At 37.4% G+C, this 14,531-nt stretch overlaps 1 protein-coding gene across 1 annotated transcript in view; it reads left to right on the forward strand.

Moving 5' to 3' along the window:
* The window catches only part of NID1 (nidogen 1), a 111,051-nt gene extending 97,179 nt beyond the window's left edge, over positions 1 to 13,872 (forward strand). The window contains exons 15-20 of the mRNA XM_074222961.1: positions 2,824 to 2,950; positions 7,159 to 7,330; positions 8,287 to 8,444; positions 9,481 to 9,604; positions 10,286 to 10,398; positions 11,598 to 13,872. Coding sequence (XP_074079062.1) covers positions 2,824 to 2,950; positions 7,159 to 7,330; positions 8,287 to 8,444; positions 9,481 to 9,604; positions 10,286 to 10,398; positions 11,598 to 11,719 — 816 coding nt within the window. The 3' untranslated portion in view covers positions 11,720 to 13,872. The remainder of the gene's footprint in view (positions 1 to 2,823; positions 2,951 to 7,158; positions 7,331 to 8,286; positions 8,445 to 9,480; positions 9,605 to 10,285; positions 10,399 to 11,597) is intronic.
* Positions 13,873 to 14,531: the final 659 nt, after the last annotated feature.

Raw genomic sequence — 14,531 nt, forward strand, 5'->3', positions numbered from 1 at the left:
TAACCCTGTTAAAAAAAAAAAACAATGAGATGCCTACTATAAAGATCTTGAAGAAGGTATTATTGATGGTAATGAAATATTAAAGGGTGATGGTAATTGGGAGCAAAGAGAAAGGGACAAGGTGAGATATGTAGCATAGAATTGAGATACTTGGTCACTCATTGAATATGAAAGATGAGGAGAAGAAAAAACAAAACAAAGATAATATGTTGCCCAGCACATTAGTAAGTGATTAATAAATGCTGATTGGTGTGATTCATTATTTTTTGAATAAAGGAGACCAAGTGTGTGGTGGTGTTAGATTAATGGGGTCTGAATATGGAATATTTCTCAGGGGAAAGACAATAAGGAAGATAGAGATGTGTCAATTTTGTAAATGTTGAGTTTTAGGATGCTGGAGGTATGTCCTGTAAATGATGTCCTATAGATAGTCATTGATGTATGACTTCATAGTAGGTACTAAATCAATGCTTTTGGACTGTTTGATGTGATGTTGGAATAGAGAAAAGAGATCAAATCTTGTGACTTGACTCTTATCTACATAGGTGTCTCCATAATCTCTAAAATAAGGAAGTTGGGATCACAGATCATCTGAGATGGTTTTTTAGCTCTAGATCATTATGTACTATCAACAAAAAAAAAAGGTAGCTGAAAACATTGAAGGAATGAGCTTATCATGGGAGAGAATGTGAGGCATAGAGCTCTGGGAAACACCCAATATGAGTGTTTAGAAAGAGAACACAAAGTCATGAAGGAGACAGAGAAGGAAGTATCAGGAGTTATCAGAGAATATTGTCTCTGAAGCAAAGGGAAGAAAAGTATATGTAGTGGGAAGTAGTGATCACCAGGGAAGGATGGGAGAGAGGATAGAAGGGGAGTAGGCAAGCAAACATTTTGGTTGTATTTAGCTCAGAAAAACATGAACAGTTAACTTTCATTAGAATACTTCTTTTGCTTGTTTATAACTAATCCATTTATTTCACATGAATATAATCATATTCTTCTTGTTTCCCCCTCATTCTTTCTTCTTTTCTCCTCTTTTACTGATCTTATGTAGCTACACAGTTACTTCTCTTTACTATAATTATTCTTCCATTCTTTCTTTTTTATTGCAAAAGAAAAATGAGAGAGAATCCAAAAATAGCTGCAATTTTTTTACAGTTTTACAATTAATAGTTAGATATGAGTTTCTATTTATATTTGTTGTCTTTTTTAAAATATAAATTCCTCAAAAGAAGGTACTCTCTTCCTCTTCATTGTTTTGTTTGTTTTGGCAAGGCAATGGAGGTAAGTGACTTGCCCAAGTTCACATAGCTAGGTAATTATTAAGTATCTGAGACAGGATTTGAACTCAGGTTCTCCTGATTACAGGGCCATTGCTGTATTCACTGTGCCATCTATATTCCCCCTCATTTTTTTTATCATCTGTCATACAAGAAGTAGTTGATATCAGAACATGACAATTTGGAAAATTCCCTTTGATGAATAAAAAGTTCTTCCAGCTAGAGTCATGGAGGCAGAAACTGGAAAGAAGTCACAAGGGGCAGAGATTGAAATGAAGGTATATGAGTGAGGAACCCAAGCCCCATTAAATTCTATGTGGCCATTTTTGGGGTTAATTTACTCCTCCTACCACCCCAGTGCTTCCTTACAGAATATAAATGCTCAGCAGCTTCTGTGTGTATGTGTGTGTGTGTGTGTGTGTGTGTGTGTTATGTATTCGGCAAAGCTGACCTTTTCATATGCCTACGTTTCTAAATGAGTTAAGCCTTTCACTGACTTACCAGAAATAGCATCAGGTGTCTAATGAAACAATATTAGATTTTCTTCTGAGTCATTGACACAAGTATCTCTAAAGAGATTAACATTCCTTAATGTCTGGTCAAGTAGAAAATTGATAACTACAGAACTCAAAGGGGTTTGTTTAGTTGGGACTTCATGTAGAATAGACAAACCTGATCAAGAGTAGAGTTCTTTTATATGAGGAGGGATGTTTGTTTTAGGATAATATGAAGAAAATTCTTTTCCATGGCAATTAATGGAATCTTGCCCCTTACCAGATGATAAAACTCTCTTGATGGAAAGGACCATGTCATTCATTTTTCATTCCCCTACAACCTTAAACAGACTATAATATTATCCCCAATTTATAGAGATGACTGAGACTCAGAAAAGTTAAATGACTTGCTCCAAGAGGTTCTTACTAGCAGAGCTGACATTTGAATTCAGGACTTCTAACTCTAAGATCAAATAAAGAATTCCTCTACAAAGTGTTGCCTAATGTTGCATAGAAAATTTATGGTGAATTAAATGGGAGTAAATATTTGTATTTTCTTACTATGGAGAAATGATAAGGAAATTATGAAATGGATACATCTGAGTGGGACCAATAAAAATTTGACTGGTGGGGAGGATTTTTTTAAAAACATCAGCATTACTGGTATGATGAACATGAGCTGTACCACAGAAGACTACAAATGAAGGAAGTATTCGAGATCCTTCCAAAGGCTGCCTAGTAATTGACTGACTGTGTTAAGTGTCACATTAGGGATTTCATCAGAGCTTCTTGTGGGGTTAGACTCCATTACTTTTTTTTTTTTAGGTTTTGCAAGGCAATGGGGTTAAGTGGCTTGTCCAAGGCCACACGGCTAGGTAATTATTAAGTGTCTGAGGCCAGATTTGAACTCAGGTACTCCTGACTCCAGGGCCGGTGCTCTATCCACTGCACCACCTAGCTGCCCCTACTTCATTATTTTTTGGTGCAAACTTTACCCTTCAAGAAAATGTGCTTATAGCTCTATAACAGCTTGTGTTCACTTACAGGATAAAGTTATTATTGCACTTGCTTTTGACTGTGTGGATAAGGTGGTTTATTGGACAGATATAAGTGAGCCTGCCATTGGGAAAGCCAGCCTTTATGGTGGGGAGCCAACAACCATCATCAAACAAGGTGGGAAATGCTTTCTTTTATTCATTCGTTTCGTTTCTATGGTTTCTAGGAAACAGGACAGATCTGTCTCTACCTCCATGGTGTGGTATAAGTGGAGATAGCTTCTCACAATCAAATGCATTAGGTCCATGGTCTCAACTATCATTCTATAGCCAATTTGCTTCAGGAGTTCCCTTTGAAAATGCACCTGATCCTAGGCAGTTCATAGGAACATAGAGTTGGAACTGGATGGCATTTCAGAGACCATGGAGGATAATTTCTTTATTGGGCTGGTTAATTAACTTTATTAACTGGTTCAGTTTCCATATCACACCATGCAAAAATCTACTATTCTATAGTGTCTTTGAAGTCTCCCTTCCTCTTCCTAATCTTCCACTTCACAGATGAGAAAACCAAGGTGCAAAGAGAAAGGTTAAGTAACTTGCCCAAGGTCACACAGGTCAGGTAGCTGATCGAGACAGATTTGAAACACAAGCCTTCCCACTCTATATCCAATATACTTTTCACTAAACCAGGACAGATTCTATCACAGTGCAATCTATAGGTCTGTGTAAATCTTGTCATTGCTAACAAGTTTTCATGTCTAGACTATTGCATGAAATAAATGGGACATTAGCTGGACTTAGAGGCATTTTCATCCAAAAGAGAAGAATTGAAATGGAATTGGTTTTGAGATTTGATCTATAATCTGAAGTATAATATGATAGAAAATCATTTTGCTTCCAACATGAACTCCTAAATTACAATAGCATGCCTTAAAAAATGGGCTCCTGGTTATTGTTTCTCCTATCATGATATAGAGCATAGCTCTCCAGTTTCCAATTTGACATTTTGCTGACCATTCCTATTATGAAAAGGTCCCAGCACTTTTTAAGTAGACCCCTGGGCTTTTTCCCTTTGGTTGACTTTGCCAGAGGTTAATGTGGCCGGAATTAAAGTTGAATTAAATGAGTTTGGCTGTGGATATAGTCACTGAGTTCTTTTCTATAAAACTCTGTTGTCAAAAAGACTATTGCTGTTCCCCCCCCCACCATGATTAGGTTGATGAGTAGAAGCTTTCCAGATGCCATTTTGCATTTATCCAGTCGTTCTTTTTCCCAAAGTGCTGTGACTATTATCTTCATTTTGAGATCAAAACTCAGTGAGTTAGGCTAGGCTAGGCTAGGCTAGTAGGTCAGTGTCAGCTATTTCCTGTTGCTCTTGGATCTGATAATCATCCAAGACAATTCTGCACAGTCAGAAACATTCCCAGCAAAAGCCTACTTACTGCCAAAACACTGAATGAAAGAAACCCAATTCCATCTGATTTTTGGAGAAGAAAAATCACTAAGTAAGCTATTATTCAAAAGTAAAGAAACTTCAACATTTACAGGTTGATGCTTGATATAGGTTGAAGGCTTTTTTTGCCTTTTCCCTTTGCCTAATTATTATACTCTGATTTTCTTCAAGTCCCAGATAAAATTCCACTTTCTACAAGAAGCTTTTTTTTTCCTGTCCCTCTAATTCTTGTGCCCTCCCTCTATTGATTATTTCCAATTTATCCTGTAGAAACCTTGTTTGTACTTAGTTGTTTATGTGGTGATTCCCCCATTAACCTGTAAACTACTCCTGAGCAAGGACTGTCTTTTGTTTTTCTTTGTATCTCCAGGACCTGGCATCTAGTAGGTACTTAAATATTGCTGTTTTTGTTGTTGGGTTCACTCATATTCAGCATTCTTTATTTAAAGTTCCAACCAGATCATTCTAAACATCATTATTGCTATTATTTTTTTTTAATTTAAACATGCACAAGTAATACAAAATTTGCAGCCTTGCTGCCATTCTATCCAACTTGCATGCTGGTTGACATTTTCCAGATCTCAGCACCATAGTGCTTTTCCCTAGGGGGCCTGAATTTTCTTGGAGTTTGAATTAGGACCAAGATTTTCACTGATGAGATAATGAGATGTGAAGCTCCCTCTGGGACTTCATCAAGCAGCCTATAAAAATATTAAGCTCTTAAGAGTCCCTCCTCTCCCCACCCCAACAATGTGAGCATATATATACTCTGAGTATCTCACATAGCCCACGCAGGATGGACTCATTCCAAATTTACCCCACAGTGATTTATTCTGATCCTGTCTCATGGAATCAAAGGGTGGGACATGACCTCAAAAGGTCAGCCTCCCCTTCGCTTTGCCTCCAGGGACATGTGAAATATTTTAATACTTTACAAATCCGTACTTTCCTTTGAATTAAAAAGACTTTGCCCCCACTGAAGTTTTTCATTCCTAATGAACTTCCTCTGGGAGGGGGTCTGAGGTGGCTTTGATGTCTCCCAACATGTAATGGCATGATTCCCATTAGAAATCTGAGGGGAGAAAGGCTGGGGGCAGCAGCCTTAATGTTTGGATTCTTTAAAATTTAATGAAAGTTAATACTTACTGAATTAAGCATTGTGCTGACTACTTCACTTCCCCAGATCACCCAGGTAGGAGACCTGAATAAAAGGAAAAAACACCATAGGGGACATTAGAGAACAAATTCTTATTATGGTAGTGGGGGGTTTTCCCCCCTCAGCTATACTTTCTTTTTTAAATTATTTTTGTAAGGTAGTGGGGTTAAGTGATTTGGCCAGGTCACACAGCTAGGTAATTGTACTTTTTTTTTTTTTAAAGATTGTGTTACTGACTTGTTCCCTACATAACTGTTATTTCACAATATACTCCTGATTGAACCCTACCTTATAACAAACAAAAACAGTGAAGCAAAGTCAACTTAAAAGGCATTTGTTAGTTTAATTCTCTCTTTTGGTATCTGAAGACTCTGATTTTCCAAATGATTAAATGACTTAATAGCTAGTAAATCAGAAAGATAGATTTTGAACCCAGATCTTCCTGACCCTAAACTTGGCAGTCTATACTGTCATACCCTCTAGGAAAATAGCTATCATTTGTATATTGCTTAAATGTTTGCAAAGAATATTATTTCATTTGATATCTATAAAAATCCAGGGATGTAGAGCCTATTATTATCCTCATTTTACAGATAAGGAGAATGAGACAAGTAGAAGCTAAGTGACTTGCCTAGGGTCATACAGTTAGTAAATATCTGAGACCAGATTGGAATTCAGATCTTTCAGAATTTAGTTCAGCTCTTATCTGCTATGTTACCTACCTGCCTCTTAATCTGCAATCAATTTAAATAGAGCTGCCTCTTGGCACTTTTATCATTTATATTATTGCAGTCATTGTTTATTGTTTTCATCTTATAGATTCTTCTCCCTGAGTAAGTTCATGAATGTTTTCCCATGTTTCTCTTAATTCCTCATATTCATTGAATTCAAATCATCAAATGAAAAGAAAGGATGATAGCCTCAATTTCAAGTGGAGTGTTTCTATATAGCATTGAAATATCATAACATAAGATTTGGCGATTGGCTTAGCATCAAAAATGAATTTGAAAATAGACAAGCTAGAGGTTGGTAAAGACCAATGGGCTTAACATATGCATTTCTCTTAATAAATATGGACTGGTATATACAATTATAAATGCTGAAGATACTGCTTACATCAAATTTTGCTTCTTTGTGTTAATTTAAAGTGTTTTCCAGGGATAAATGAATGAACTCTAGATATGATGTTATAGATTAGAACTGGTCTTAGAGTCAGACAGATTACCTCTGATACAACTGACTGTATTCCTGGGAAACTCACTTAACATCTCAGTGTGTCCTCCTAAATTATAAGCAAATTGCTGATCTGTAGAGTTTCCACATTGGGAGTTTTATTTTTACCAATAAAATCACTGGTCGAGATTTGCTTCCCTTTGCTCCCCTCTCACAGTCTAAAATAAATGAACTTGTTATTTGGGGTTTTCTGAAAGACTGTATGAGTCCCCCCTTGTACTGTTAGGCGAGAGACAATTGTTAAATTTTCAGTGTGCTCATTTAAACCTCAGAAATAGGCAAACACTATAAATCAGAGCTTTATTATTTTATTGGTTGTCTAAACTTAGATTAAACTTAAAAGAATATCATGTATATATTTAAAAGTTTATCAACATACTTCTCATAAGCAACCAAGATTTTACTTTCAAACTGTGAGCTTATGGAAGTGGTAAAATTGTTAACTGCATGTGTTATTATTAAGTGGACATAATCTTACCTATTTTGTCCAATAAATCTATTTTATGAAGGTCATATGTGATTTCTCTATGTTTGATTCTAGATCTTGGAAGTCCAGAAGGACTTGCTCTTGATCATCTAGGTCGCAATATTTTTTGGACTGATTCTCAACTGGATCGAATAGAAGTAGCAAAAATTGATGGCAGCCAACGCCGAGTTCTCTTTGAGACAGATCTCGTGAACCCCAGAGGCATCATAACAGATTCTGTTAGAGGGTATTTTTTGTTTGTATAAATGTGTATGTCTCTCTCGGATATTTTCAGATAGAAAACTCTTATTTCCCTTCCTAAATATAAGACTCATGGAAATACTTGATACTCTTAAGAAAATTTGTTTTTCTCCTAGAATTTTCCATTTTTGCAGAAACTCTATTTAGTAGACTAAACCCTAGTAAGTAGAAACCCTATGTATCATGACTCAGATGTAATATGTCCACACTGCATAGTTCTGCTGAAATCCCATGCACTAGCTATCTTTATAAGTTTACAAGTTGGAAGTATCATATTCCTCACTTGTATTGAATATGAATAATATTAGAAGAGAGATTAAGATGGACAGCTCCAGAACTTTTACATGGGGTTCCCATTCATCACTAGTGATGGTCATTGTTGTTGTTATCGTTATTGCTCTTTTGAATATTAAACAGTACAACATTCTCAAACAGTATTTTATCTTCATTTATTGTATAATTTGGACTTTATGGATCTCACTAGAGTCAGTTTTCTTTCCCCTAAAATATAGTGGACCTCTTTGTAAGTATCATTGCCCCCTAGCCCTGTTTGAGCCCATATTTATACCTTCATTTTCTCACTGCCTTTCCCAAAAAAACTTGCATTGCATTCTGGGTTATTGTACTATATATTGATTATATGTAATGAATGATTTTGAAATTAGCTCTACTGGTAATATATCAGCTCAGATTATGGAATAAGTTTGTTCTTAAATTAACTGGTCCAAATAGCATGAGGGAGAAAATATAAACTTTGAAAAGTTGAAGTTATCCCTTCCCCATTTTCTTATTCCCAACCTGTTCATTTTATCCCATGATTTATTTAATATCTACTGATATTTTTTTAACCTTAGTCTCCTTTTAAAAAATTCTTTCATTATTACTTCAATATTCCTTTGTTTTCTTCTTTCCTCTTTCCCATTGACTTCTTTCCTTTTCTAGAAACCTTTATTGGACAGATTGGAACAGAGAAAGTCCTAAGATAGAAACTTCCTACATGGATGGAACCAATAGAAGGATCCTTGTGAAAGATGACCTGGGATTGCCCAATGGATTGACTTTTGATACTTACAGTTCACTATTATGCTGGGTAGATGCAGGTAACTTGAATCCCTTTAGAAACACAGTCCAGTGCTGGTCCTTGGTTTGGATGGTGTACTTCAGGAGAATCTACAAACAAAGAGAGGGACTAGGAACTTCAAACATGCAATCATTCAAGAACCTTTACAAACACATCACCAGAAGAGACTAAACTTTTTTAAACAGGCATTTCTAAAGCATTTTAAGGTTTGCAAAATTATAGGCATATCTATATCACACATATATACATATTATCTTATTTGATCCTCACAACAAGGTTGTTATGTCTGAATCTAGTAAGTGTCTGAATTGAGATTCAAACTCAGATCTTCCTGACTACAAGTCCAGTTCTCTATCCACTGTACTATCTAGTTTCCTGACCAAGAATATGTCAGAGTTTATTATTCTTTTTAAAAGATTCCTAGCAGCAACCTAATTCTCAAACTACTATAAACAGAGACAGGTAAGGATCTCATCACCAATTAAGTTGAGTTTTTTTTTGCTTGGTTTTTATTCTCAGTCATGTTCTAGAGAACAAATTAGCCAGGAAGGGGAGAAGGAGTCCATCACTCCCATTCCTCAAATAGGAGGTAGATCTGAGTCCACCAAGAAAATCCAAGGCTGGATCTCCTCTGATTTAAAAAAAAAAAAAGATGTCTTTATAAATGGTACCAGTTTTACACATTGATCTAGGAGATCACTTTTTCAAAATCCTATTAGTTGGTAGTTATCAACTGCTATTGACTTTTACACCACCTGTTGCATAGGATTATAGTACCTGATAAACAGCAAATTGCTACAAAAATATGAATTGCTGCTGTGATTGCTAGCAATTACTGGAAATTAAAATGGCCTACTCCAGAAAAGGCATGTGTATATGAAAGAAAAAGAAAACTGTGTCAGAGAAAGCTGAGAAAAATACATTTTTTTAAAAGTTGAATTTAATCACCAAGTCATGTCATTTATAACACTGACTCTTTCTCACCCATGCTCTGTTTTTGACACAAAAGGGCCATTTTTCATGTACAAAGAACAAATTGTTTTCTTTCTACACAGGCACCAATCGGGTGGAATGCATGAACCCTAGTCATCCCAGCCAGCGCAAGATCCTTGAAGGGCCCCAGTATCCTTTTGCCGTTACAAGCTATGGGAAGAATTTGTATTACACAGACTGGAAGACGTACGTCAGCTGTTACAGTCTTGAAGCCCTTGCTGTGTTTGCAGCCAAAGACCTTCCCATCTGTCCATTTGGCCCAGAGTTGGGTCTTCTGAGAAACTTTTCCCCTACTCTCTGGGTTGTCAGTGACTAAGGCAGGAGGAGGGGGAAGGATAGGAAGAGAGAGAAAGGAGGAAATGCCTTGAGGGTGAAAATGAAGCAACTTTTTTCATCAAAATACTTTTAGTTAGCAGAATTTCCCCATATTTTCAAAAATAGGCTTCCTTAGGCTATTGATCTACTCTATGGGGGTCCTGCACCATTTGGAATGAATGATGTCACTTTTCTTTACCATAGTACTTTAATTAGCTGTATTTCCTCAAGCCCCTTGCTAAACTTACTAACCCCATCTCCCAAAGGTAGTGCAGGGAGATGGCTGCCCAAAGAATTTAGAGAACCTTTATTTTAAGCCAGAGAGGAATGGTGAGAATTGTAGTTTGAACCTTTCTTACCTCCAAGAAGTTGTCACCAGGCTTGAAACTCCAGGCCCTCACCCCCCCCCCCCCACCTGGAGGAATATGTGCTCGCCTCAGAAGAGAGCCCATAACCTTTAGTTACTAATATCCTTCTGACAACTAACATATCTGCAAAAAAGGTTTCCCTGCAGAACAAACACAATATTTTGTTTTGTTTCCTTTCTGGTAGGAATTCTGTAGTGGCAGTGGATCTCGCTATTTCCAAAGAGACAGACAGCTTCCATCCTCACAAACAGACACGGCTGTATGGCATAACAACAGCCTTTTCTCAATGTCCCCAAGGTAACTACCACCGACACTGTTGGAATCTAGGTTTGTCAAATCTTTTGAATCTGAAGGTAAAACTGAAGCAGGAATGAGGGAGAAAGTGGGATTGGATGGGTACATGGCAGGGTTGATGTGCCCATGATGTGCCCTTCCTCAGTGATGAGGAAGAGCTTTTCAGATCTTTGGGAGGTCCATGATTTTGAGCAACCTAAGTCAATCACTACAAATATAGTGCTCAGTTTGTATCCTTCCTCAGAAAAAAACAATGCTCAGTTCAAATCCTATCTTAGACATTTAATAGCTGTGTGTTCTTGGGCAAGGCACTTACCCCTGTTTGCCTTAGTTTTTCATGAGTTGAAGAAAATTTGTAAAGAAAATCAGTATTTCTGTCAAGAAAATTGCAACTGGGGTCATGAAGAGTTGGACACAACAAGGAGTAGCCTTCCAGCCGAGTTCTGAAGACTTGGGGGAGATGAGCTTTGTTCATCTGAACAGCTTGCAAACCAGATCATTATATTTTGTTTTCTGGCTTGGGATTTGGTTTATATGCAAGAAAGAAATGAGGAAGGAGAGTTCCAATGAAAAGACTTAGGCAGTTCTGAACATCCTGAACAGCTTCATGTCTTAATATCCTTTTTCTAAAAATCAGAACCTGTGATTTAATTAATGGAGTGAGCTCCCTGGTATGGAATCTCTCTTTTACTGAAGTGAGTTAGGAACGCAGATGTATCTTCTTTGAGAGTTTCCTGAAACATTGAACAGTTTAGTGACTTAAACAAGCTCACATAGATTTAGAGCTGGAAGAAGCCATAAAATCCATTTTTTCTGATGACAAAACAGAAGTTAAGTGATTTTCCCAGGGTCACACAGCTTTTGTCTTGAGGTATGATTTGAACCGAGTTCTCTCTCTTCGGCGACTGCTCAGTCCACACTAAGATGAGGACTGTAAAGTTGAAAGAGAGGGATCACTCTGCACTAGTGCTCTATCTATGCCACTTATAGCTGCGTCAATGAGCAGGATTTGAACCCAATTTTTCATAACTTCAATGTTAGCCTTCTGTCTACTTTACTCATTGCATCATGAAGTTCATAGAGGCCAAAAAAAATGACTCAATAGAGAGGCTATCTTGTTAACATCATAGCTAACATTTTTCTTTGTCAACTCAGGTGACTTCCCTTGATACTAAAATGAATATATTTTTGTCTTACAACAGGCCACAACTATTGCACGGTGAATAATGGAGGCTGCACTCATCTTTGCTTGGCAACCCCAGGAAGCAGGTCCTGTCGGTGTCCTGACAACACCCTGGGGGTTGACTGCATAGAGAGGAAATAATGCACTGGAAACCAAAAAAAGAAAGGAATGCCACTGACACCACATTTTCAACTGCAGCACCCTACCTTGATGTGGGCCAGATTGAAACCCATTTTTCAGAGTCAAGTTGTAATTGACCCTGCGACCAACACAACCTGGGGACCCTCAGTGTTCCCTTTACCACTTAAATATATATATATATCGTGTGCCCTCTATAATAGGAAAGCCTTAATCCATATACTAGAACCTTAAGGACACTCTTGGTGGAGGCTTGGAGAAATGTGAGTAGCCTCACAGCTGTGTTGTCTGGATTCTTGAGTCTCACTTAGCCCCTTGAAACACAACCAGCCTGAGCCAATTTGGGAAGAATTGTGAGGTAGGCTAGGTTTCTCTGCCGTGGCCTCCCACCTCCCTTTCAGGTGCTCTCTTTCCCTGTTTCATTGACCTCCCCCTCTAATATACCTCTTCCAACATATTCAGTTCTCTCATGCTGCCAAAGGCTTCCCACTATAATGTCTTATCTAGGCCTCTTTGGTCTACTCTTTAATCCTGGAAAAAGAAAACATTGGCTATGCTCCTTCCCATTTCCTTGGGAAATGTCTGCAGAGAAATTTATGTCACCCATGCCAGTAAAATATTAGCATTTTAACAGTGACATGCAGACCTTAACCCAAATGACTGAATCTAAAAGTAGATATTTTAGGCCAATAGCAGAGCTATTTAGGTGTTAAGAGGAGTCTTTGGAATCCCTCAAGCTGCACCAACCACCTCCTCTAATGCACCCACCCACATGTACCTTTGCCATTAATAATCCAATATGCCAAGACCATGGAATGTTAGAGCTGGAAAGATTAACTTGGGTCCAACTTTCTCACTTTTCAGATTAGGAAACTGTATCCTAGAGAGACTACATAGGCATCAATTCATCCCTTGTCTCAACATTTTATATAAGTGCTCTATTCCTGGGTTCCAAGGCCAGGAAATGAATTCTATGGAGATAATTTTCTTCTCCTATACCTTATCCATTTAGCAAACTAACATTCCTCATAATTAAAAAAAATTCTCCTTAGATCTGCTTCTCCTCCTTATTTGATTACTATGATTTCAAGTGCCTTATACAGTATCCTCACTCACCATGTGAATAATCCTTATTGGCCTTCCATCTTCTAAGTGGAGAAAAACTGTAGAGTTGATGCCTCAGAGGGAGGGAGATGTGAATGATCTCTCTCTCTCTCTCTCTCTCTCTCTCTCTCTCTCTCTCTCCTTTAGCATATGATGGTATGATGGTAGGTACATTGCAGTGGTTTAGATATTCCAGGAAATATATAGTCATAATACTTCAATTCAACATTTATTTAGCACCTACTATATGCAAATCTCTGTTATCATTGTGCAATGCAGATAGTAGGTACTTTGTAAATATAAACTAAATTAAGGAAACTAATTCTTTTTTTAAATTTTTTTATTTTTTTTTTAATCTTACAATTTTTTCCCCCAATCTTGCTTCCCCCCCCCCCCCAGAAGGCACATCTGATAGTTTTTATATTCTAGGGACCTAATTCTTAACTGGTTGTTATTGGAAGACTTATTAAACAGGCCCTTGCCTCTTTTTTATCCCTAGAACTTAGCACAGTGCTCAACAGTTCTTAATAAATGTTTATTGATTGATTTGCCCCATTTATTTTTCTAGGTATTTTCTGTGATTGATTAAAAGATGCTTTTTTTTTAGGTATTTGAGTAGTTTGAATGGGTTTCTTATATCATCTACTTTTAAGAAGCTGTGGTTAATAAAGAATCACAATAGAAATATGGATCCAAAGCTAAATTTCTAAAGTTGAGGGATTTGATGGCATAAAGACAAGGGATTGCTTATGTAGTAATTGATTAAATAGCTTTAGACAAAGAAACTGGAGAGGGGAAAAAGAATGTGTTAACATAACCAACAGATAAAACTCACTAAATTCTGAGGTCAAGGCACCCATGTGCCAAAGAATGAGCTCTCTGTTTCCCTCTGTTTCTCTCTGTCTCTCTCTCTCTGTCTCTCTCTCTCTGTCTCTCTCTCTCTGTCTCTCTCTGTCTCTCTCTCTGTCTCTCTCTCTCTCTCTGTCTCTCTCTCTCTCTCTCTCTCTCTCTCTCTCTCTCTCTCTCTCTCTCTCTCTCTCTCTCTCTAAAAAGGCAAAAGAGTCCCTACCTTTAAGAAGTTTATAATCTAATGGGAGAAGACAACAGAAAGGAAGCAGAATAGGGGAGAAAGGTACTGTTTACAGGGAATAATGAAATCCAGAATTGTGTAGCCCAAAATGATACAATAAATGGCTTGTCCTGAGTACCCTCCTTAAGTGGAGAATCTGGGAGGAACTGCCAAATGTCCATCCTTCACTTAAAGGGAGGGAAGGATCAAGGGGCCCCAAGGGTATGGGTACTGACTACAGTCATTCCAAGTCCAGCACTCTTATCTATGATGTTATCAGTTTGCTTCCTAAATAATTTCTCTTCTGTTTTTCACTGCTTCAACCCATCTTCCTACACGGTTACTGGAAACATCCTTCAACTACTTATTACCTCTCAACTAGACTATTGCAATAGTTACCTAATTGGTCTTTCTCCTAGCCTTTTCCGTCTCTGATCCATCCTGTTAAATGTATATTCTTAAAGCACAAATCTGACCATGACTCTCACCTGGTCAAGATTCAGTGGTTCCTTGTTACCTCCCAAACAAAAAAACAAGTTCCTTAAGTTGATATTTAAAAAGCTTTTCAGACTTTGGTACTAACCTATCTTTCCAAACTGATTTCATATTATACTCAAATTCTGTGGTGTTTTTTGTTTTTTG

The sequence above is a fragment of the Macrotis lagotis genome, chromosome 2 (assembly GCF_037893015.1).
Source record: "Macrotis lagotis isolate mMagLag1 chromosome 2, bilby.v1.9.chrom.fasta, whole genome shotgun sequence".
Classification (NCBI taxonomy): Eukaryota; Metazoa; Chordata; class Mammalia; order Peramelemorphia; family Peramelidae; genus Macrotis; species Macrotis lagotis.